The sequence below is a fragment of the Zeus faber genome (assembly GCF_960531495.2).
Source record: "Zeus faber genome assembly, chromosome: 20".
Classification (NCBI taxonomy): Eukaryota; Metazoa; Chordata; class Actinopteri; order Zeiformes; family Zeidae; genus Zeus; species Zeus faber.
The window spans coordinates 19,896,663-19,919,028 of NC_137207.1; the positions used below are offsets into that span (position 1 = coordinate 19,896,663).

Here is a 22,366-nt window from a genome sequence, read left to right on the forward strand (position 1 = left end):
TGGAATAGTATTGGGGTTTTTTGGGGGTCTATGCTTTTGCCAGGGTGAAGTCGCTTTTAGGATACAGCACGGAGGAGCTCCGGGGCCGTTCTCTGTACGATCTGTGTCACATGCTGGACATGCACCGTCTGAACAAAAGCCACATGAACTGTGAGTTGTAATGGAGAGACGCCAACACAGAGAATTTGAGACATGCGGTGCATCTAATTTCCGTCTCTCTCGCTCCCTCTCTTTCTCTCTCTCTCCAGTGTTGACTCTAAGCCAGTCTGTGATTGGTCAGTACAGGATGCTGGTTCGAGGTGGAGGCTACGTCTGGGCGGAGAGCCACAGCACCGTTATCCCTGGCGTCTGCCCTGGCACGTCGAACCCCGGCTCCCATCAGCCCCCGTCAGCTTCCTGCATCCTCTCTGTCACCTATATCCTCAGGTAGCCGGTCGCCTCTTCTCTGAAACAACGTTTTTGGTTAAAAAGTTAACCCCAGTGTGTTTTGCAATGAGTTGGACGAGTCCTGCTTCTACGAAAGGGGTTTTTGGTGTAGTGTATTAAATATGTGCTGTGTAGCACTCAGCTTAAATAGTATAGCTGTTACTATCTAATTTGTGTGTGTGTGTGTGTGTGTGTGTGTTTCAGCGGAGTGGAGGAGCCATCTTTGCAGCTCTCTCTGGACCAGACTCTCTGTCGACGTCTGACCTGGAACTGAGCATCCCGCCACTCTTCCCCTTTTCTATTTGAATAATTAAAACGTATACACTCCAAATAAAGGTCTGGCCACACCAGGAATTTGTCCATGAAAATTAAAGAATGAAATAATGTCAAATGAAATAGTCAGGAAATGGATTGTCAGTAAAAGTCAAATTGAAAAGTCATAATCGTACATCTGAAATCAGAGGACTGTTATTATTACAAGAGGTCTCTGTGTGTCTGTAGTGCCTGTGGCTCAGAGACGGTTGATGGGTTGAGATTTGCAACTGTGATCTGTCTGCAGCCCTGTGACCCCTTCCTGACCCCGCTGGATCCACACCGCAGCTTCCTGTTGGGTGTTCCCCTTGGGTCACCTGACATGTGGGGTGACATTGGTTATATCCTCACACACACGTGCGCGCGCACCTGAGGACGCAAGATGATAGCTTTACCTAACTGACGTGGGGACTCGAAAACAGACACAAAACCACAACTTCCTGAACAGAGTGTGTGAACTTTTTAAACTTTTTACCCCTCACCATGCTCCCTCAGACACACACACACACACACACACACACACACACACACACACACACACACACACACACACACACACACACACACACACACACACAATATTGAAACACCCAGCGGTGGTTAGCTCTGAATGTTCTAGATAGGCAGCAACTATCAGTACCTCTTTCGGCACCGACACACCACACACACACACACACACACACGTATTACGAGGAACAAGTGTGGATTCAATTGAGGGAAGCCATTTGTAAATGCACTACTTTTTTGTTGGCCATTTTTTCGTGGAGTAGATTTTATTTTGAAATCAATTTAAAGTTTAAATTTAGATTTAAATCCAAGCGCCGAAAAGAAGTGTGCGGCACGCGACAATTTGCACAATTAGATGTCATTTGTTACATCTATGTAAAATATTGTAGGTTGTTGATTCCAAAGTCAGTTTTTTTCCCCCCAACAACATTTTATTAGTGAAAGTAACAGGAGGGTGAAAAGGCACAGGAAAATGCATATTCACCAAGCATTTCCATTTTTAACCCTTTCCACCCGAAAAACCCACTTTGACCTCACAGTACACAAAAAATAGACATGAAATAGAAAATAATTTCAAATAATACATTAAATAGGAATACCTGAATAAATACATACAAATAATAATGTATAATGATATGTATACTATGTATGTATATATGAATAAATATAAAAAAAAGTATAATAAATAATCGCCTTTAAATAAAATAAATATATTGATAAATACATTTATAAATGCATAACTAAATAAATACATAACTAAATCAATAAATACATAACTAAAAAAAACCAAGAACGAATGGATAAGCAGGTAAATAAATAAATCAATGAACAAATATTAACTTCAAATACTACTTCACATAATTGACCTTGCGTGTGATCTGCGCACACAACGTCGTTGACGCGCTTGGGTACAGGCTGAGGGCGTGTCGCGCCATCTAGCGTCGCAGTGCAGTCGGTGGCGGCGGCCGCTGGTTCGGCACTGCCGCGGGACACGAATTTGTAAAGATGCAACCGAGGTTCGCTGTCGCCGACTGCACTGTGATACTTGTCGCGGCGGCGGCAGCAAGTGTATACAACCCCCCCCCCCCCCCCCCCAAGGTCATCTGACAACAAGTGATTCCATTACAGTGTGTGTGTGTGTGTGTGTGTGTGTATTATGCTCAATCAAGTATCTCCTTGAGTTAAAGAAAAAGAAAATCCTTTCGAAGTTAAAACGGTACTTTCAAGGCCTCAATGGGAGCCAGACAGCAAGTGTTGTTTCTTTAATGAGTAAAGAAATAGAGGGTCAGCAGGCTGGGGGGGAAAAACCTGCCATCTGGCGAGAGAGAGTGCCCGGGATATAATGATAAACCCACGTGAGACACAGAAAGACATTGTGTGTGTGTGTGTGTGTGTGTTTGTGTGTGTGTGAGGGAGGCACGTACGCGTCAAACCATCCGTACACGGCCCACCGTGCCACCATTCAGTTCCACCCAAAATAGCGTTCCCCCCCCCCCCCCCCGCGCTGTGCCTGGCCTTGCTTGCCACCGCAACCCCCACGACAGGCCTCCTTCCCCCTCCTCCCCCAACACCCTCCGCTGCCGGGTGGGTGTTGTCGGGCCGTGGGCCAATAAGAGGACGACACTCACCCGCTGAAGCGCGATCAAGATAACCCTCGGCCGGCGGACGGACGACGACTTCCGCCGATGGCGACGCCGCGGGCCAGGTCACGCTCGGACGGAGACCTTGTCTGAAACTAGACGCGCGACGCCAAAACATTCATTCTACTCCGAAGCCTGACGCGCCACGACGTGGGACCGCGCGGCGTGAGTCACGACGCGGGGAAGCGTCGTCAGTGGGGGTCAAAGGCGCGAGGTGTGAGTTGTGTCATTTCATTTGGTGGAGACTGGAGCGCAGATCACCTCATTCGCTGATATTTGAAGAAACACCCCCCAAAAAAAACAAACAAAAAAACCCCAAAACAGTCGGAACGGACAGAACCACCGCCTCACACCGCCGCCAACCAAGCCATTCCGGTTCCAGGGAGAGTCAAAGGGTGGCGCTCCGCCTAGGTGTGGCGCGGGGGGGGGGGGGGGGGGGGTGTCGGCATTTACCCGTCAGTAACCAATAAAGAAACGCTGCCGCAGCGCCGAGATTGGGCAACGGGGGAGATAAGCGCCAACAGCATCAGAGGCCCGAGATTCCCCCCCGGTTAATTACATCAAACGCCTTATCTCCGTGCAGAGTCCACGGGCGCGCGGGAGCCGGGTCAGGGCTTACGTTGTTTCCCCAACCCCCCCACCCCACGAGCGACCTCAAGTCGCGGGGACCGCACCCCGCGCTCCCTCGGGCGGCGGGGTCCGAGGGGCAGGCGCCGGGGGAAAGGCGTTCGGCGACGCGATCGCTGAGCCTGGCACAGGGCGCCGACGAGACGCGCGGCCCCCGACGTGAGATCGGAGAGAGCCCCGCGCGGACGCGGGCGGCGGCGCGGGGCGGCCGCGACAACAGCGCCGCCCCGCGTTCGCCGCTGGCGGTCGCGGGGTCGAGGAGAGACAGCCCGACGCGGCGGTGAACCCCAAAAACGTCCCCCGAGACGTCGACCGCGCGCCGGACGTTACACCGCTCCTGCGCGCCACGTCGGTTTGCGGGCGGCCATAAAAGGCGGCTCGGTGATAACCGCCATAAAATACCCAACGCCGCCCCCCCCCCCCCCCCCCCCTTCTCCTCCGTGGCTTCCTTCGGGGCGATATGCGAAATGCTGATGACAGTAAAGATACGGGAGAGCTCTGGAGGAGAGCAGGACACAAAGTGCAGCGCCGGTGCCCGAGCTAATGAATGACCAGGGCCGAGCGGACACGGCTCCCCGCCCGTTACGCAAAATGATGATGTGCTGACAATACCGCGATTCATGCGGCCCGCCTTGTCACAATGGGATGTCAAAGTGCAAGTACTTCGCTGGCGCACTTAGTTACATTTTTCAAGTAACTGTACTCAAGTATATATATTTTCACAAGACTTGACGTACTCCCCTAAAATACACGGATCTGTTCTTTTTACTCCGCTGCATTTCTACCGCGGTTTTTGCATTGCTTTATTTATTTTATCAGGATCCATTTTATATATTCGTACATTTCCGCGGCAGCACATAATGTATACTAGTATTTGGTAACTTGCAATGACGATATGCATGAGCGCTTTGTGCATTATGGGGCTGCCACATCAGGGCACTGGATGAGACGCAACTTTTACTTTGAATACTTTCGGCACATTGAAGAGCAGGTGCTGTCATTCTGCGACTGTGGTACTTTTCACTTTTATTAGGGTCATACTGTGACCACAAGACTCCACAAGTATCGGTACTTTTACTGCGATAGCGGGGTCCGAGTACTCCAAATTGGTGCAGAGTCGGGGGCGCGCTCCGTCGCTCCGCCGACGTCACAACGCCGACGCGCGCGCGCCGGACTGCCCCACTGCCCCGCCCCCTCGGTGCTGCCCGGAGGACCCCACCGCGCGGTTGCTGCTGCCGCTGCCGCTTTAAAAGCACCACGACGCGGCGTGCCACCCTCCAGTCAGCCGGAGGACGGGACGCAGTTCGAAGCCGTGTCGCTCGGTTTTTTTTTTTACCTCCCCCATCCCACTGAGTCACCGTCCGCTTGTTCACCCCCTCCCACTCCCTCCGCCCGAATCCCCGCAGCCATGTACCGCTACTTCGGGGAGCTCCTCGGCCGCTCCGCGTCCACCGCTCTGGCCTCCGGCTGCGCGGAAGCCGTGCTGCCCGCGTCTTCCTCCGCTATGATGCGGGTGAGAAGCTACGCCGACGCGGCGGCGGACAAGACCGACGACCCCAACTTCTTTCGCATGGTCGAGGGCTTCTTCGACCGCGGCGCCGCCATCGTGGAGGACAAGCTGGTGGAGGACCTGCGGACCCGGGAGACCCCCGAGCAGAAGAGGATCCGGGTGCGGGGCATCCTGCGCATCATCAAGCCCTGCAACCACGTCCTGAGCGTCTCCTTCCCCATCAAAAGGGACAGCGGCGAGTGGGAGGTGGTGGAGGCCTACCGCGCCCAGCACAGCCAGCACAGGACGCCCTGCAAGGGGGGTAAGAGAGCCGAGAGCCGAGTGCCTCGCTGGCCTGTCAATTAGTTCATAGCGGACGAGTCGTTTCAAAGGGCTCGGCAGTCACCCCAGGAAAAAAAACGAGTGGGCCGAGCGATAAATTCTAATTTAACTACTATTTTTTTTTTTTTAATGACTTGTGGTTCACAACATGCAAAAAAATAAATGTTTTTAGATAGAATTGGAGCCTAGAAATATTTTGTGGCATGAATTCCATTTAGAACCGAGCTCGGAACCGACCGAACCGACTCTTCTGACCCGTTCGCCGGAAGTCCTCCTCGAACGACTCCCTCTGAGTCACTCGTCAAGAAGAGTTTTCGTCAGCTAACTGTAGCGTTACCTTAGCTCAACGCCTTCATATTGCGCCGCTCGTCTTTTTCCTTCGCGTGCATATGTTTCCCCCCTGCTGTCATGCCCGCGTTAAGTTTTTAAGGGCATTTTGAGTGACCTTCCCTTCCCTCACACCCGTGGCCTCGGGCTGCGGTGCTAGCTCCGACGCTAGCTCCGATGCTAGCTGTCAAACCGCAGCGCAAACTGCCGTCACCGCGCTCCGTTATTGTGCTGCGTTCCCGGGCGCCGCGGAAATCCGGCAATATCCAGCAACTCAACGCGTCCACTGTCTCTGTTCCGGAGAAAACATGGACGCCCCAGCCAATGCGCGCTTCGTTGGACAGCTTGGGAATTCCGCAGCCTCAAATTTATGTCAACACAATCTGTACGTTGTGTTGTAACATAGGTTTCGTAGGCTGCGGAATTCGGAGTAGTCTGGATCGAAGTAACGGGCTTTTCAAATATAAATGCATGCAAATGGAATCTTGTTCACGTTAACGGTCAGTGCCGCACATGCTATTTTGACGTCAGAGCTGTTTTCTCGGAGATTCCGATTTGGAATTTGGAAATTGCAATATTCCTTTGCACTTTTCCTTTTCGACGTCGGACTTTTTCGAGTTTCGACGTAATTTGGAACGCAGCATAAGCAAGCGTGGGCTGCTGCTGCCTTTTATCCAAAGTACCAGCCTTAGTGGACAGTTTTGAAGATCTGGCAAAATGCTGGGATTTGTAAATGCTTGGGATTGTGCTGTCCAAAACAGCTGCCTCACTCCATGTTTAGCTGAAATCAGAAAGGTATCTGGTGATAGTTCCTGTGCCCGCGGCCCGTCTGGACATGTGTCATAGAATGCATTCAGGGTGAAACTAAAAACGAGTCAAAAGTTACGCCTCATGTGTGCGGGATTACATCCGCAGAGTTCAGATTATCACGAGAGGCGGATCCTTTAGTGGTTAAGAGATCCAAGTTCAAGGCAGGGGCACTGCATTCTGGGCGATGGGAGTATAGGGGGGTGGTTGAGCGTCCAGGCACTTCCATTCGTCAGCCGTGACAGGTGGGGGAGGGTGCTGGAGAGAGGAGGGGGGGGAACCTGAGATATTCTGGGTGGAAGGAGACATTCGTGTCATTCAGTCAAGTCAAAGGGCACAATTTTTTTATTTTTTATTTATTTTTTGACGCTGTCAAATGTCCATTGCAGCTTTGTGAAAATTATTCATGGACGCATCTTTTCTTACACGCCTTCTGTCAATAACAGTAACCAGACCTGTTACTCTTCAAGTTCAAGAGATTGTTTGTCACATACATACACATACTGCACGTCCCCAGTAGTAAGTACGAAAGTGGGATTAGAAACCTTCGATTGGAAGTAGGAACAGCAATATGGTCCAATATAACTTTTGCCTCAGGGGTGGAGCCATTTGGTGTGTGCTGTGTAATGGACTTGCACCTACAACGATTTAAAATTGCAATTCGGTTATCATCAAACCACCATTTCAAACGGAATATATTAAGTCAAATAAAAACCTGGACGGAGTGTTTTCGTCGCCGTCGTTTGTATTCAGCACCGTTCAGTCCCGGCCTGAGTTCCTATCAGGTGAAAGTCACTCATCATTTCATAGAAGATACTCTAGACATCAGTCTTTATATTTTGATGCAAAAATAATTCTAATGCATCATCTCGCCACTCTGCTCAATGCATTTTTTTTATGCGCACACAATTTGGGACATTTATCAACTGAGTTGACCTATGCCCCTCATGCCATAGCCCCTGCATAAGAGGGGCGTGTTGTTTGTAAAAGTCTGTATTTCCATTTAAGGGTTAATCATTGACGCAGGTCCTAGACCCCTCTTCCTGCTCTGCTCGGTGTAGATCTCAAAGTGCAAAGGCTGTTTTGTTTTGTTTTTTTGCGCAGGTGTGTACTGTAGTGTACTTACTTTTTGGGCTCGGACAGGGAAACCACACTGCTCCCTACCGACGCACAGAGCTACAAGTGTGTGCAGGCTAAAAGAACCACACCCACATGAGGGAAGGAATTTGTGGAAATTTGACTCACTTCGAAACCATGCAAGTTTTGTTTGGTCTGTGTAATCACCCGTGTCTACTCAGTTCTATTCCAGCCAATAGTAATTTGCTTGTTCGTGCAGATCACCCTCCTGTTCCATGGGATGTCTTCTAGTGTGTACCACAAGCTGTTTTATGACTCAGTCACAAACCCATTAGAGAGTTTGTCTGTGGAGATTTAAACTTCCACTGCCTCTTCCCCACTTTCCACTTCCACATATACCACTTTGATTCAGTTTTTCAAAAATGTTGCATTTGTTCCCGTTTTGTGCTGGGATGAATGTGAAAAAAGTGTGTGTGTGTGTGTGTGTGTGTGTGTGTGCCCCCTCTGGGTTACTGTTGGCTTCGCAACGAGGGGAAACACTGACGCACGGTTTCCAGGAAAAGGAACTGCAGCGTGGAAGGCCCCCCCCCCTTCTCCATTTCACTCCACGTCTGCTTTCCCCCCCCCCCCCCCCCCCCCTCTCTCTACACTTGTGGGCATATTCAGCAGTTCGCACCACGTTCGGATCACCCTGGGTCCAGTCCCTTCAGTCCTCAGCCAGCCCACCTTCGGGAGATGTGCGTGTTTTCCAGAGTGTTTTGTTCTGTTCGCGTGCAGATCGAGGGCTGTGGGAGGGCGGAGGGCCGACGGAATTGGTTGATTGGCGGGTGGGGGATGGGAGGAGCGGCTTGCGATTCTTTTCTGTGGCCTCGGGTCCACTCTGCTGAGCTTAGGGTGGACAGAGAGCGGGAGGAGAAGAATTGTAGCGGCCCACCGTCCTGTGGCACAGGGACAGGCTTTATTTGTTTTTCTTTTCTACATGTCACTGTTAACTAGGTAGGATTCGCACAGAGGGCGAAGTCGGGCCGCCGGCGCTGGATGTTGTCGGCGAGCGGCACTGAGCGGTGACGTCATACTTAATGGCCAGTGGCGTGGGAGGGCTTGCGTTCACCACTGCTTCCACTCCCTTTGGCACTGGACCAAAGAAGCAATTGTAACGGGACAGACCCGCGCACACGCACACACACACGCACCGTTGCAAGCTGCAGTCTCCTTTAGCCCTGCGTGCCCTTGGGTTTTCATGCGTGAGATAACTCTGGAGGAGCTATATTTGGTGTCTTTGAACACGCGCACAATGTTCTTCTGCCTGTGGGATGGAGTATTGTGACTTGCTTAGCGTAGTTTTTTTCGTAACACTGCAATATGCATTTTGGCCACGCTAGCACACGGATGCCGCTGAGGTAACTGCAGTAACTCCCCAAAGGGTAAGAGAGCACCGGCAGAGGGTCAGATGGAGGTCTTCTCCACCCCCTCCCACTCGCCATGACAGTCACTGCCCAAAGGCAGTCGGTTGACCTTTGCCCCTTTTGGGGGAAGCCCTTTGTGCTCGTGGGGAGCAAACACTTTCACTGATTTATCTTCCCATTCATTCTTTAATCCAATTTATCCGAGCTTTCCTTTTGTTGTCGGTCAAAGACAATGCTTAATCGTCTCTATTGATTTTCATTGTTTTGCACGTCTTTGAGTGTAACCGCTGTCTCGCTCATTTCCCCTTCTTACCGTTAGCTAATACCGTCCAGCTTTAATAGGCCGGCAGCGCTCTCTGAACCCTGTTTTACAGATCATCTTATATTAAACCTACACCAAGATTAGGGGACAACGGTGCTGAAGGTGCTGAAGGTGCTAGAGTAATATAAATAAAATAAGACTGAAAAAGATAGTACAAAGTGGTGGTACAAAATTGAAAGGAATAAAGTTTTGTATATGCGATAGGCCATTTGTATATTCGGATATGTGCGGTAAAGTGCATGTGAAGGATTTCATTTCAGAATCTTTGCCCAGTCAAACCTCTCAACAGGGGACCTTGTGGCTTAACCCTACTTGTCCGTCCCCTCCAGGTATCCGGTACAGCACAGAAGTGTCCGTGGACGAGGTGAAGGCCCTGGCCTCCCTGATGACCTACAAGTGTGCTGTGGTCGGTGAGTTCTGAGCGTTGATATCTCATGATCCGTCCTACCAGCATGACTCGCCTGGTAGGGACCCGTCCATGCAATTGTGTGTGTGTGTTCGCGTCTTTCAGTTGTGTTAATCCCGCGGTTGTTTGTAATCTGTGTTCTCTCGACTTCCAGATGTGCCATTCGGGGGAGCCAAAGCCGGAGTCAAGATCAACCCCAAGAATTACAGTGTAGGTCCACACCTCCGCCTGACCCCAAGAACTACGTGTCTTTTTATAGTCGCATAATGTAGTGTAACTGCACACTGTCCTGCTTTTTTGCGGGAAAGAGCCAAACGTCTGCACCTCACAATGAACACATTTAAACAAGTCGTTTCCTGCACTTTTCCTGGATTACTCAGCTTTAAGTCTCTCTGAGGCCCGATTTAAGTCGTATCCGCACTGTAACCCAAAGGCCTACAGTTTGTGTGAGAGAGCGAGGCTGCCACACAGGGCTGTGTATTTAAACTTCACACGGAGGAAGCATTGCTCTCTCACGCACGCACGCACGCACGCCTCCTTCCTCCTGGAGCGATCGGGACAGAGCAGCTTCTGCTTTCCTATTTGTCTGATCTTTTCCCACCCCTCGGCTTTCGGTAGAAAGGGAGAAGTCAGGTCAGCGATACGGGACAAGGACAGGAAAGGGGAAGGAACAGCAATGGGGAAGGAGGGGAGGAGCGCTGACAGGCGGGGGACAAATGGCCTGTTTATGTTTGGCAGCTGAGGCAGATAATTACATCTTTATGTTTTCAAAGCGGCTCTTGATTCTTGAAGGCTCGAGGAGAAGCGGTTTTCATAGACCACCAGACACCACATCATTGAATGTGCTCTGCCTTTTCCCTCTTTTTTTTTTTTTGACTAGTTTGGTTTGTTCTGTTGAAGAAACAGTGACTCAGACCTCTGTGAGTCATATGTTTGCTCTGATGCTGGAAACTACAAGACAAATGCAGGAAGACACCGTTTGTAAACTCTGTGCTCTGTCTAGTCGGGGTCGACCATCCAGATTATTAGTAAATCAGGGAGTCTGATCAATTTATATTATGGTCTGATATCCATCTTTAGTAAATGTAAAAAGTGTTAAGTCTATTGATATTCAGAATATCTTTTACAAGAGAGACAAGTCAATATGGTAATTTAAGTTATTAATCGCATCTAGGTTGACAAGTGGGAGCTATAAATATGGGATGGAATCTAATACAAGATTTCTTTTTTTTGTTGTTTTTTTTACAAAATCTTACACTACTTTAATATTATTGGTGTATATATGTATTATTTTTTTTTTAATCTGACCCTCTATTTGAAATGGAGGAATCTTCTATTTTCGATATGTGGGATAACACATTTTAATGTATTTGTATGTCTGCTAGGATAATGAGCTGGAGAAAATCACAAGGAGGTTCACCATTGAGCTGGCCAAGAAGGGCTTCATTGGTGAGTTTGTCCGTGTGGATAGGATAAACACACACACAGACACACACACACACCTAACTGTCATAGACAGCCGCTATTAGGTAATTTTCTTCTCCTATAGCTGTATGTAGACTCATGCCTGTAATGTGTTCAACCCAAACATAGGAGAGAGAATGTGACACTGACTGCTATGTGCACATTGACTGTGATTGTGATTATTTGTTTCACTGCGTACGGTCAGTACATTTTACAGCACCCCCTGCAGGCCTAGCATTATCCCTCTGCACAAGATATCTTTTTATTTGTACAATGCTAGCCTCTATAGTGGCCTCCATGCTCACACACAAACACACACACACACACACACACACACACACACTTCACCCCGCCTATATGAGGTTCTGTTTTTGGACCTGGCTTCCAGTTACGTGGCCCCTCGCAGCGCATGTGTCTGCGGTACAAGGGCACAGGGCCTGGGTTTCACATTGTTTCACATTCACACCTCCAGCCCCAGAGCGAGTACCTTTCACACAGCCTGCTCCCCGGGCGCCGCTACATGGCAGCCCACTGCTCCTAGATACCTCAGTTACTAGGATGGTGAAATGCAGAGAAATGCATTTTGTTGCCTCAGTGCTTGTACTCTGTGCAATGACATTTCGTTTAATCTAACCTAATCTAATGCTACGGGTGAAGATTAAAGATCTTAAATGTCCTCCTCCACCAGGGCCTGGAATCGACGTCCCCGCCCCCGACATGAGCACAGGAGAGAGGGAAATGTCCTGGATCGCTGACACCTACGCCAACACCATAGCTCACACTGTAAGCTGTGACACACACACACACACACACACACCCATGTCAAGGAGATACAGCAGATCCGATAATCCAGTTTGATAAAAGAGGTGTTTTCCTCCCAGCAGCCTCTTCCCTCCTCCCCTCCCTGGGGTGTGTTTCTGTGTTTGCTTCACGATGCTATCAGCAGTCAGACCACTGGCCCATTAAAGCTCTGCAAACAAGCTTTTCATTTAAACGCTGAACAATATTTACCCGCAGCCTATATTCATATTGTAGTGGGATAATGGTCAGGTGAGGAGAGCTGAACCACAGGGCAAACACTGCATTCATTTGTGCACATGCTCCCCTTATTGAAACAGGTTTGATGGGTGGATGGTTGTTTGGACAGAAAGATGTAAAACGCGCAGTTCCGCACTCCCATCACTCTTATCATCGTGCACAACCCTGCAACTCGTCCCAGATCGCCTTGGCAGGGGGTTGAAGTGGCTGACGCATTCTCGACCCGAGTGTCCGAGCCCAGGCTACCGTTGTGAATTTTCTATGTCCTCAAGCGGCCTTCATGACCTTCCTACAGTCGCACTCAATGACTTCCTCTCCAAACTCTTTTCCACGCAGGACATCAACGCCCACGCCTGCGTGACGGGGAAGCCCATCAGCCAGGGCGGCATCCACGGCCGCATCTCGGCCACCGGGCGCGGAGTCTTCCACGGCATCGAGAACTTCATCAATGAAGCCTCCTACATGAGCATGGTGGGCATGAACCCCGGCTTCCAGGACAAGACCTTCATCATCCAGGTGGGTGCTTCGATTGGGGGGACGCTCAAAAATGATGAAAGACGAGGGCCGGGGGCGAAATGCCGATACATCGATATTGCCGACCCCCCCCACCCGCGTGCGTTTTTGTGAATCAGTCGATACAAAACAATACTGTACATTTATTGGGAATTTAAACTACACCCCTGGGATTGGACCAGATGCTGTGACCTGTGGTTCTGTATCCCCTCCCCTCCCCTCCCTCCCACTCACTCACTCAACATCCGCTGATACGCATCGAGCGGTTCTTTGTTATCCACGAGGTGTAAAGCTGCATTCCCGAGGTAAAATGGGATGTATAGATATATTTTTAGATTCTGTGCCGATTGAATGTACACACCCATACAGCGCTCATGTACTCGTAAAAATGCTCCAATACTCAAACCCGATACCAAGGTAATGTAAATAGTTGTGTAGTTGACGCTCAAGAAAGAGAATGGCGGCTGTTTTGAGGTACTTCAAGGTAAATAAAGATAAGATAAATTATTTATTTATGGCCTGACAGTATTCTAACATTGTACAGTCTGAGTGTCTATCACTGTCACAGTGGAGCTCCACTTGTGATGAAAAGTGTCTCTTTTTTTTTTTTTTTTTTTGAGACTCGGCTCTTGACGAGTCACTCAGTAAAACGAGTTGTTTGACTTGGTTTAACGCACGGTGAGCGAAGGAGGACTTCCAGTGAACGAGAGCGAGAAGAGTCTGCAAATTCTAGTCTGCAAAGTTTATTTTTTGTAATGATTGCAATTTATTTGCAAAGTACCATATCAATAAAATGTATGTTTTCAATGTATATTAGCCCTTTAAAGTGAGACTTTTAATTTGAAGTTTGAACTGGACATCTCCATGTAGCTTATATGTTGTGTTCTATTAAAGCTCATTCAGAGTTACAGGTTGAATTATACTGGAACATGGTGACAGTCCATATTCAATTTTATTGGAACTCAGGGACAGTTTCATATTTTATTATCGTTCCATCGTGAATAATGAACAATAATAAACAGTGTCAAAATCCGCAATCTCACTATTGTGGTAACTGAAAACTGCAGCGGTAGTCTGTATGTGCAGCGTTCCTTTTGCGTGATCAGGTCACGGGATGTTTTTGTCAAAAATCAGAAATAGGAATCGACCAAGAAAATTGCAACCGGTGCATCTCGAGTTGGTAAACATGTTGCGTAACTTTACGATATGATGCATTTCAGGGGGTATGTCCTAATGATATGAATGTGTATACTATATATAGTTAGCCTTAGTAGCTTGAGTACGATGTGATTATCCTCGTTTTGAGGCGACTACGCTGTGAATAACTGGAGTAATTTAGCTGCAGTAACTCAAATGCCACAGAGATTCAAGATTCAAGAGGTTTATTCGTCACATACATATGCTGTACATACTTTCATACATATATACAGTGAAATGTCAATGCAACGCTCCCGGTGATCACACACAATATGTCCTAGACTGAACACAGGAGCTACCTAAGAATTTCTACTTGAAGGACTAACTAAAACGTAATGCAGTGAGTCGATTACTATAGAATAAAATAAATGAAATAAGAACTCAAGTGTAATGCAGGGTGGGGGTACAAAATAGATAAAGGCTTATGTATATGGGATAGACTCTGTTACACTGTTGTGGTACTTAGCGAGGTTGACATGATATGACACCAGATGTCGTCTGGGGTTGTGGATGGTAATCCATAATATCATAGTAATGTCATAATATCCACGTTACTAATGATGGTTTAACAAACATTTCTTGTGTGTCAATATGTTTTGAAAGCACCAATAGTCATCCCCAAAATATCATGAAATGATGCATATCAAGGTATTTGCCAAAATACATTGTGATATTTGATTTTGTCATGTGAGCATTACAACTGGGGATATCGACCGAGGCCTTTTTCCTAATTTTAGCTTGCGTCCCGTGGTTAAACAGTCAATCAGGCGTTTAATTCGAACAGAGGATATTTAGGAAAAAATGCCGTGCTGTGGGGGAAGTCGGTCGTTTCTTAATCCTTTCTCGACCATGACAACACCTCTTCGCGCACGGCCTCTGTTCAAGAATATTTGGAAGAAAAACGAAATACTGCCGTGACACCAACACCCTTCATATCCGGCCGAGTTCCACCCCGTGTGTTTCATCTCGCGCTCTCAAACGTCAAAACGGCGCCCGAAAGGAAAGATCCGGTCGTCAGTCTCTCCGCCTCCGCGCTGCACAGGGGATTTAAGTCTTCGCTCCCCGGTGACGCCACTCTGACGCAGGCTTTTTGTTAAGATTCCCTTTCAATCAGAGCCCTGCCATCTGCCCCCGTCCAGTGCCGCGCTCCGCAGCGGATCAGGAAGTCTCTGCTGCCGTGCCCGTAACGGAGCCGCGGTGAGGGAGCGAGGAGGCGGCGAGAGGGGCTCCCCTCCGCACAGAGATGACTCTGCAAGACGGCCGGACAAACCGACGGCCTTTAGAAGAAACCGCTCGTCTGAGTTTCTTTCTGACAGATGTTCCGAGAGAGTGCTTCCCTTCAAAAACTTTGTTTTCTGTTGGCCGGCTTGATTGTCCCGCGTTCATCGAATGGACGTGGAGATGAAGAATGTGCAAGTGCAATTGGGCAGCGGCGAAGGCCGTGAAGGGTGAAGAAAAGCAGAGATGGGGGTTGGGGGTTGCGGGGGTGGATTGGGTTTTATGGCAGCTGCTTCGTGACAGTGGTGTTGAACTGCTTGATCCGTGTGTGTTTGGGGATTACGTGCCGGCGAGATTAGATTTCCTTGGAGATTGCGCGAGTACCATGCCAATGAAAGAAGAGCACATCACAGCGCTGTTTAGTCCCCAAAACGCAGTTGTTCTGCATCTCCAGTCGAATAATTCAAAGCAAGAACCGGGTTAGAATTACCTCTCCTATGAATCAATATGAAATCTAAATCTACTGTGTACGAAATCTTTATTAATGCAGCCACTAAGCCAAAGATCCACTTGCTTTAATATCCCTCTATTCCACCGAGCAACACACTGAAATGACCCTGCGGATGGTTTGCTTATTCATCTGCGCCACTACATGTGTAGTTGCAGAAAGTGGCCACTAAGGGGCGCCAGAGTACAATTTAATAATGTATTTTAAAAGCGTCTGTAAAATTCCAGTTTTGAGTAGGGACTTAAAAAATGTTTAGCCACTAAGAAATTACTTCGGGATTGCTAGGAAACTTTGCAACTTTGACCTTGCGATAAAATAACAAAGTAATATAATTTGCTTCAAATCATCATTAGCTGTGGCAATTCCGGTGAAATAAATAAGAACTATGTATCCCTCACCCTGCAGGGTTTCGGTAACGTGGGTCTTCACTCCATGAGGTACCTGCACAGGTTCGGGGCTAAGTGCGTGGGCATCGGTGAGATCGATGGCTCCATCTACAACCCGGACGGCATCGACCCCAAGCAGCTGGAGGACTACAAGCTGGTACAGATGTCTCTCTCTTTCTCTCTTTCTCTCGCTCTCGCGCTTTTTCTCTGCTTCTCTTGAACGATGCATTTCAAGGGGTATATCCTAATGATGTGAATGTGTATGTAGTTAGCCTCAGTAGCTTATGTACAATGTGATTATCCTTGTTACGAGACGACCACGCTGTGAATAGCTGAGAAGGACATTGTGCATTCTGGGCTGGCGTACACCACGGGGAGATCCGGGCGGGTTAGAACACGCGCCGATCAAACCCGTCTTTTAGGGAGCGCTCTCTCTCTCTCGCTCTCTCTCTCCGTCCCCTCAACGCACGCTTGCAGTCCTCTGCATCTCACCTCCTCTCCAACCCCGCAGCAACACGGCACCATTGTGGGCTTCCCGGGCGCCAAGCCCTACGAGGGCAGCATCCTGGAGGCCAACTGCCACATCCTGATCCCCGCCGCCGGCGAGAAGCAGCTGACCCGCAGCAACGCCCCCCGGATCAAGGCCAAGGTGCCCGGACGCCCCACGTCCCCCGACACGCTGCTCAGGCCCCTTTTGTTGCTGAATACAGCCGCGTGTTGTCCTGGCCCCAGATCACACAGTCGTGTGTGTGTGTGTGTGTGTGTTGCAGATCATCGCTGAGGGTGCCAACGGTCCCACCACCCCGGAAGCAGACAAGATCTTCCTGGAGAACAATGTCATGGTCATCCCTGTAAGAGCGCGCGCGCACACACACACACACACACACACACACACACACACACACACACACACCTGCATTTAAAGGAGCTCTACATGTGAGCACGTGTCCGCGTCCTGCAGGACATGTACCTGAACGCCGGCGGTGTGACGGTGTCCTACTTCGAGTGGCTGAAGAACCTCAACCACGTCAGCTACGGCAGACTGACCTTCAAGTACGAGAGGGACTCCAACTACCACCTGCTCAGTGAGTGACGGAGCCGCGGCGCTCCATCTCTCCGTCCTCCCTTCTTCCTTTCCCCGCTTGAGTTATCATCATGAGAACGAATGGCATCCAGTCGTTATCCAACACTTAAGTCATTTTATTTTATTTATTTATTCGACGGGCACATTATCGGAAGCCTGCATTTGTAGGTGGTCAGAAACGCGGTCGGGCACGCAGTGCTGCTTGATCACTTCACTCTCACAAGGTCACTGAGAACAGTCCCTGGGGATTGTTCTTCATCCTTCCTGTCTTCCCATTCTGAATTGAAACCCCTACAGGTGTTCCAGATATAGCACATGCTGCGCTTGAGATTCACTGGTGAAAGTCCCAATAATGCCCTATTATTATTTTTATAATTATTATTATGATTTATAATTAATAATAATAATAATAATAATAATAATAATAATAATAATAATAATAATACAGGGTACTTGAAGTGCTTAAAATTCATCCTGAAAAATGTAATTACTGAAATACCTTGACTATAGCTTTTGTGCTGAAGTGCTCCTGTGATATTCCCCCTTGGATTTATGTAAATCATGTAATGAAACTTCTCCAGAATCGCTTTTACGACGTGGATTATGCCAGGGAAATCTAAATTGAATCTAGCATGGTTGGAAATATGCACTTACAATAGATGACAATGAGATGAATAATAATTTATTGATATAAACAACAGTCAGAATAAGATTATATTTTAATCAATGAAGATCACATTGTGATCAAGATGCATTATATTTGTTTTGTGTGAATTCCTTAAATGGTTAAAAAAAAAAAAAGCACTTTAAAAAGTACTTGAAAGTCCTTGAATTCAATTTTGTGATGCCAGAATTAGCCCCGATGATGATGTAATGCATAATAATCATAATGCGTTGTTACATTCTGCTGCATCTGCACTAAACGTTGTTGCTCATGACTCAAGTTAAGCGCACGCAACAAATTCCTTTCACCGTTGTCACCTGTTTGACGGCGTCCAACCTGTTTCCACTTGTTTACACCTCGGCAAAACACGTTGGGACTATTTTCCGCCGCCATCACAGATTTTTGCCATCCGCAACCGTGTTGAGGAGCGCGGAGAGTGCAAAACAGCGGGTTTGCGAATGACCTCTCCGCTTCTCTCCCTCAGTGTCCGTGCAGGAGAGCTTGGAGAGGAAGTTCGGGAAGCAGGGAGGCCCCATCCCCGTCGTCCCCACCGCCGACTTCCAGGCCCGAGTCGCCGTGAGTGACGCGCGCTCGGGGGGAGCCGGATTCGACCCTCATAGCGTCCCATTTATTTATTTATTTATTTACTTTGCGTTTCTTGAAATTTATCTTTCCTTCTCCGCAGGGCGCCTCCGAGAAGGACATTGTGCATTCTGGGCTGGCGTACACCATGGAGAGATCCGCCCGGGTAAGAACGCGCGCCGATCAAACCTGTTCTTTAGGGAGTAGCCCGGCGTTCGAACGACGACTAATATCCTCAGCGCCGGAGCTCTCCTTCCAGTTGCGCCCTTTTCAAAATAAAAGCGTGGAAATGCCGTTTTTGGCTTGTGTGGTGATCGTCTGCGTTCTTTTGCCCCCTCGCAGCAAATCATGCGCACGGCCAGCAAGTACAACCTGGGCCTGGACCTGAGGACGGCCGCCTACGTCAACGCCATCGAGAAGGTCTTCAAGGTTTACAACGAGGCGGGGCTCACTTTCACATAAAAGGGCCGATCGCGGCCGATGGCAAATCGCCAAGACCCTCCTCGCTTGCTTAGCTGCCCTTCTTCCTTCCTCATCTGCCTTCTGAACATATCAGTGTTTACATCACCTCATTGAAATCTCGCCCCGTTTCCCTGACGCCTCATTACAAAACAACCGAGGCGCAGAAGAAGTGCGTGCCGAGGGCCCCCCCCCCCCCCGCGGCCCGTCCGGCGTCTCCCTCCCGTGGGCCGACGTCCTCTCTGTGTCTGCTACTCCGTCACCAGATCTCTTTTTTGTCTTGTTTTGGGTTTTTTTGGGGGGGGGGGGGGGGGGGGGGGACAATGGAGACCCATACACGGCAAGATAGATATTAAAAAGACCACATCTCAATTCTTCTGCCTGTTGTATGTTATGTTACTCCAGCCACCGGGGGCCGGGACCTCCGTGCGGAAGTCTTTGTTCCTCTTTCCATTACATAAGATGCCTTCGCTCGGTCTGAGCTTCCATGGTTTAAAAAAAAAAAAAAAAAAAAAGGGTGACGCCCACCAGAGTTGACTTATAATTCAAAAGGATCGATTGAGATTAAATTTCATATGAAGCACCCCCCCCCCCCCCCCCCGAGGTTTGTGTTTAGATCCAAGGTAGTACTATTACACCCTACACTCACCTTCCCTCCCTCGTCCCCTGCTCTGGCAAAGCTCCAACTCAGTGCAGCAGCGACCAAGAGATGGTCTCCACTTATACAATTTCCGGAGTCATTATTATTTTTTAACCGTCCTACGACTTCTGCGAAAGAATTTACTTTGAGGAAAAGTTTGTATTACTTTATTATTTTTTTTTTTTTTTAAACCAATAAAACATCAATAAAGACATTAGGCAGTTATTGTGGTTATTCAGCATGGGAATTGTTCCCATGACCTTTTATTGTCATACATTGAAAGTATTTTCATACAGTCGTGACATTACAGCCCCGCCTCTAGACTTGAGCCGAGGAAAGATTACATGTAGTGTAGGTGGTGCTCCGCGTGGGGTGGCATTTGGCTGAAGCATCATTATTTAAACATATCCGCAACCTTGTCCTTGACCATCTCTGTCACCTCTTCAGCTTTCTTTTCAACAAATGCATTGACCATCTCGTCCTGGATCTTGTCCATAATGCCGCCTGAGGACAGAGAAGAACAAACCGTAACGTAATGCCCTCGTGATGTTTCCACATTTACTGTATGTTGTCTTGGAATGGGCCTATATATTGTCATCCAAAATATTGGGCGTACAGCGTAAGCTATCGATCTAGGTAAAATGTTCAAAATCATTTGGAAAGATCAGTGAACTGAATTTACGACTGGCATGTTCACTTCTGAGACTCGGGTAGGTCTTACTGCCCGAGCCTTAGAATTTGCCAATAACAGTTGGGTCATCGAAACAGCCCGGTCACCTTTCTCTTTTTTCTCGTCCTCGTCATGGTTGCCATTGTTCCCCTGAATGGCGTTTGCTGGGAGACCACAGAGAGAGAACCGACATGAGATGACATTGACATTGTTTATTTTAAAGCCGCGTACCCACCACGGCTTTGGCAAAATGAACGTGCATAATAACAATTCTCGACTAAGCTGATGCTTTGAGCAGCAAGGAAAAAGTCACAAACCAGAGCCACCTTCTATTGATGAATGGATAGATATAATACATGCCATAATCATAACGGAGAAGCTGTCCTTCTCAGAATTTAAAAAAATTACCTTTTTTTTTTTTTTTTAATTTGATCACTTGGAAAAGTATGGATATGGAATTATTGGCGTGGACTGTTTTCTGTTACCTAATTGGATTGTACATTTTTGTAAATCATTGTCCATACAATGTCCCTGATACTAATGTGAAATTGAACAAAATTTTACATTCCCATATCACGTTATAAAACCTCTACCGGACACACACACACACACACACAAACAAAACAGTCCATACCAAAAATTAGCTTTAGACAATCTTGTAAACAAACAATATTGAATGACTTAATAAGTGAAAGAGCTGAGATCTGTGGTCTTACTGGCTGTCTTCATAAGATTGCTGAGATCCATTTGGTCTGAGCTGGTGCAGAGAGCAGGAGAAGTTCAGCAGCGGCTGTCAGGAAGCTTGTGGTGGTGAGCACCGGTATCACCTTATATGAGACTGGTGGGGGAAAAAAAAACACACACACACACCCGCCCCATCACATGCACACGCAGACACACCGTACTGTATTGGAATGGCAGCGATGGCCTTGGAGGTTGGTGTGGGTCATGCAGGAAGCAGTCGTGCTGTCAACATTTCAAGACAAAAGGGACTTTGAGAGATGGCACCCTTCCACTTACTGCTGTGTGTGTGTGTGTGTGTGTGTGTGTGTGTGTCTGCATGTGAGAATTCCCAGGGTGTTGGCCGCATGGGCTCCTCCCAGGAATGGCTCTCACTTTCTTCTCTCCCTGTAATTGCTCTTCTTTGCATGAGAAGCGTCTTAGAAACCCGCCTCCCTCTGGCATTTGCCTCCGGGTTGTTCACCCAAGTGTAACCTGGCGGAGTAATCAAGTCACATAATTATGTACTAAACTGCGCTATATATGTGTGTGTGTGCGTGTGTGCCCCTGTGAGCAAAAGTGCCAACAGCGTTATCTGCTGCCCCACCCCAAGGCTTGGGGTTGGCTTACAGAATGGGGGCCTCAGGAGGGAGGTCGCGCTCAACCCCCATTGGCTTACAGAACTAGGGGGCCTCAGGAGGGAGGGCTGCAGCTGGACCCTTGTGGAAATGGTGGACGATGGAACAAGCGAGGTGACAGTGTAAACGCCACTCGGCAAGAGAAGAACAACCACCATTGCCATCGCTTTTGCCTGTTCCCAATTTCAATATTGTCTGCCAGGTGACTGTTTCCACTGTAAAATAAACAAGACAATTCCTGTGGAAATTGATTATGCATCTGAGAAACGGATGCACAGTGTGATGAGAACTGAGTGCCACTTCCTGTCAGGAAGTGCATGACAAACCAGAAGGTTATGGGTTCAAACCCTGCTGGCGGTTGCATCTTGGATATGGCGTTTGTCGCTCATGAAGAACAACAGTGCATTAGTAAATACATTTATCTTCATTTCATGGCCACGTGTTGTGGTGGAACGGTGGTTAGTGCTGCTGCTGCTGCCTCCTGGTAGGATGCTCCTCGGCTCGGTCCCCACTGGGTGGTGCCATGGGTGTGGGGTTCCACGCCCCCGCTGAGATTCAGCGTTTGATGCTGTGGCCGCACGTATGGAAGGTTCTGGGGTCGATCCCCCCACCGGTCAGGATCTTGGCCGTGGGATTCCACAGATGAACAAGTTTTATCTTCACATTAAGGTGTGTGTAACCACATGTGTACGGATATGGATATGGATCTTTCGGAGGACTCAGTTCTCAATGAGGTTTGAACACAGAACCCTCTTGCTGTGAGACTGGAACACTGACCATTGAGTAACTGAGTTTTACATTTGTATTCAATTGTATGTGTGCAAATGAATATGCTGGAACTCGAGACCTGGTGGCTCTGTGGTGAGTGCAGCGGCTTCACACTAGGTTCTTGGCTGA

General features: G+C 48.4%; 1 protein-coding gene and 1 long non-coding RNA gene across 2 annotated transcripts; one reads left to right on the plus strand and one right to left on the minus strand.

Annotated features, from left to right (window-relative positions):
* Window positions 1-4,706: 4,706 nt before the first annotated feature.
* glud1b (glutamate dehydrogenase 1b) lies at window positions 4,707-19,655 on the plus strand. The gene is made up of 13 exons (XM_080021112.1): window positions 4,707-5,323; window positions 9,612-9,692; window positions 9,843-9,898; window positions 11,074-11,137; window positions 11,841-11,935; window positions 12,527-12,706; window positions 16,032-16,169; window positions 16,524-16,661; window positions 16,783-16,863; window positions 16,974-17,097; window positions 18,245-18,336; window positions 18,446-18,508; window positions 18,685-19,655. The coding sequence occupies exons 1-13, from the start codon at window positions 4,921-4,923 to the stop codon at window positions 18,802-18,804; spliced, it is 1,635 nt and encodes a 544-aa protein (XP_079877238.1). The 5' UTR covers window positions 4,707-4,920; the 3' UTR covers window positions 18,805-19,655.
* On the minus strand, window positions 19,104-21,053 carry LOC307245512. The gene is made up of 3 exons (XR_013844679.1): window positions 20,828-21,053; window positions 20,219-20,275; window positions 19,104-19,945 (listed from the first exon to the last, which is right to left on the minus strand). It is a non-coding gene; the product is annotated as an uncharacterized lncRNA (long non-coding RNA).
* Window positions 21,054-22,366: the final 1,313 nt, after the last annotated feature.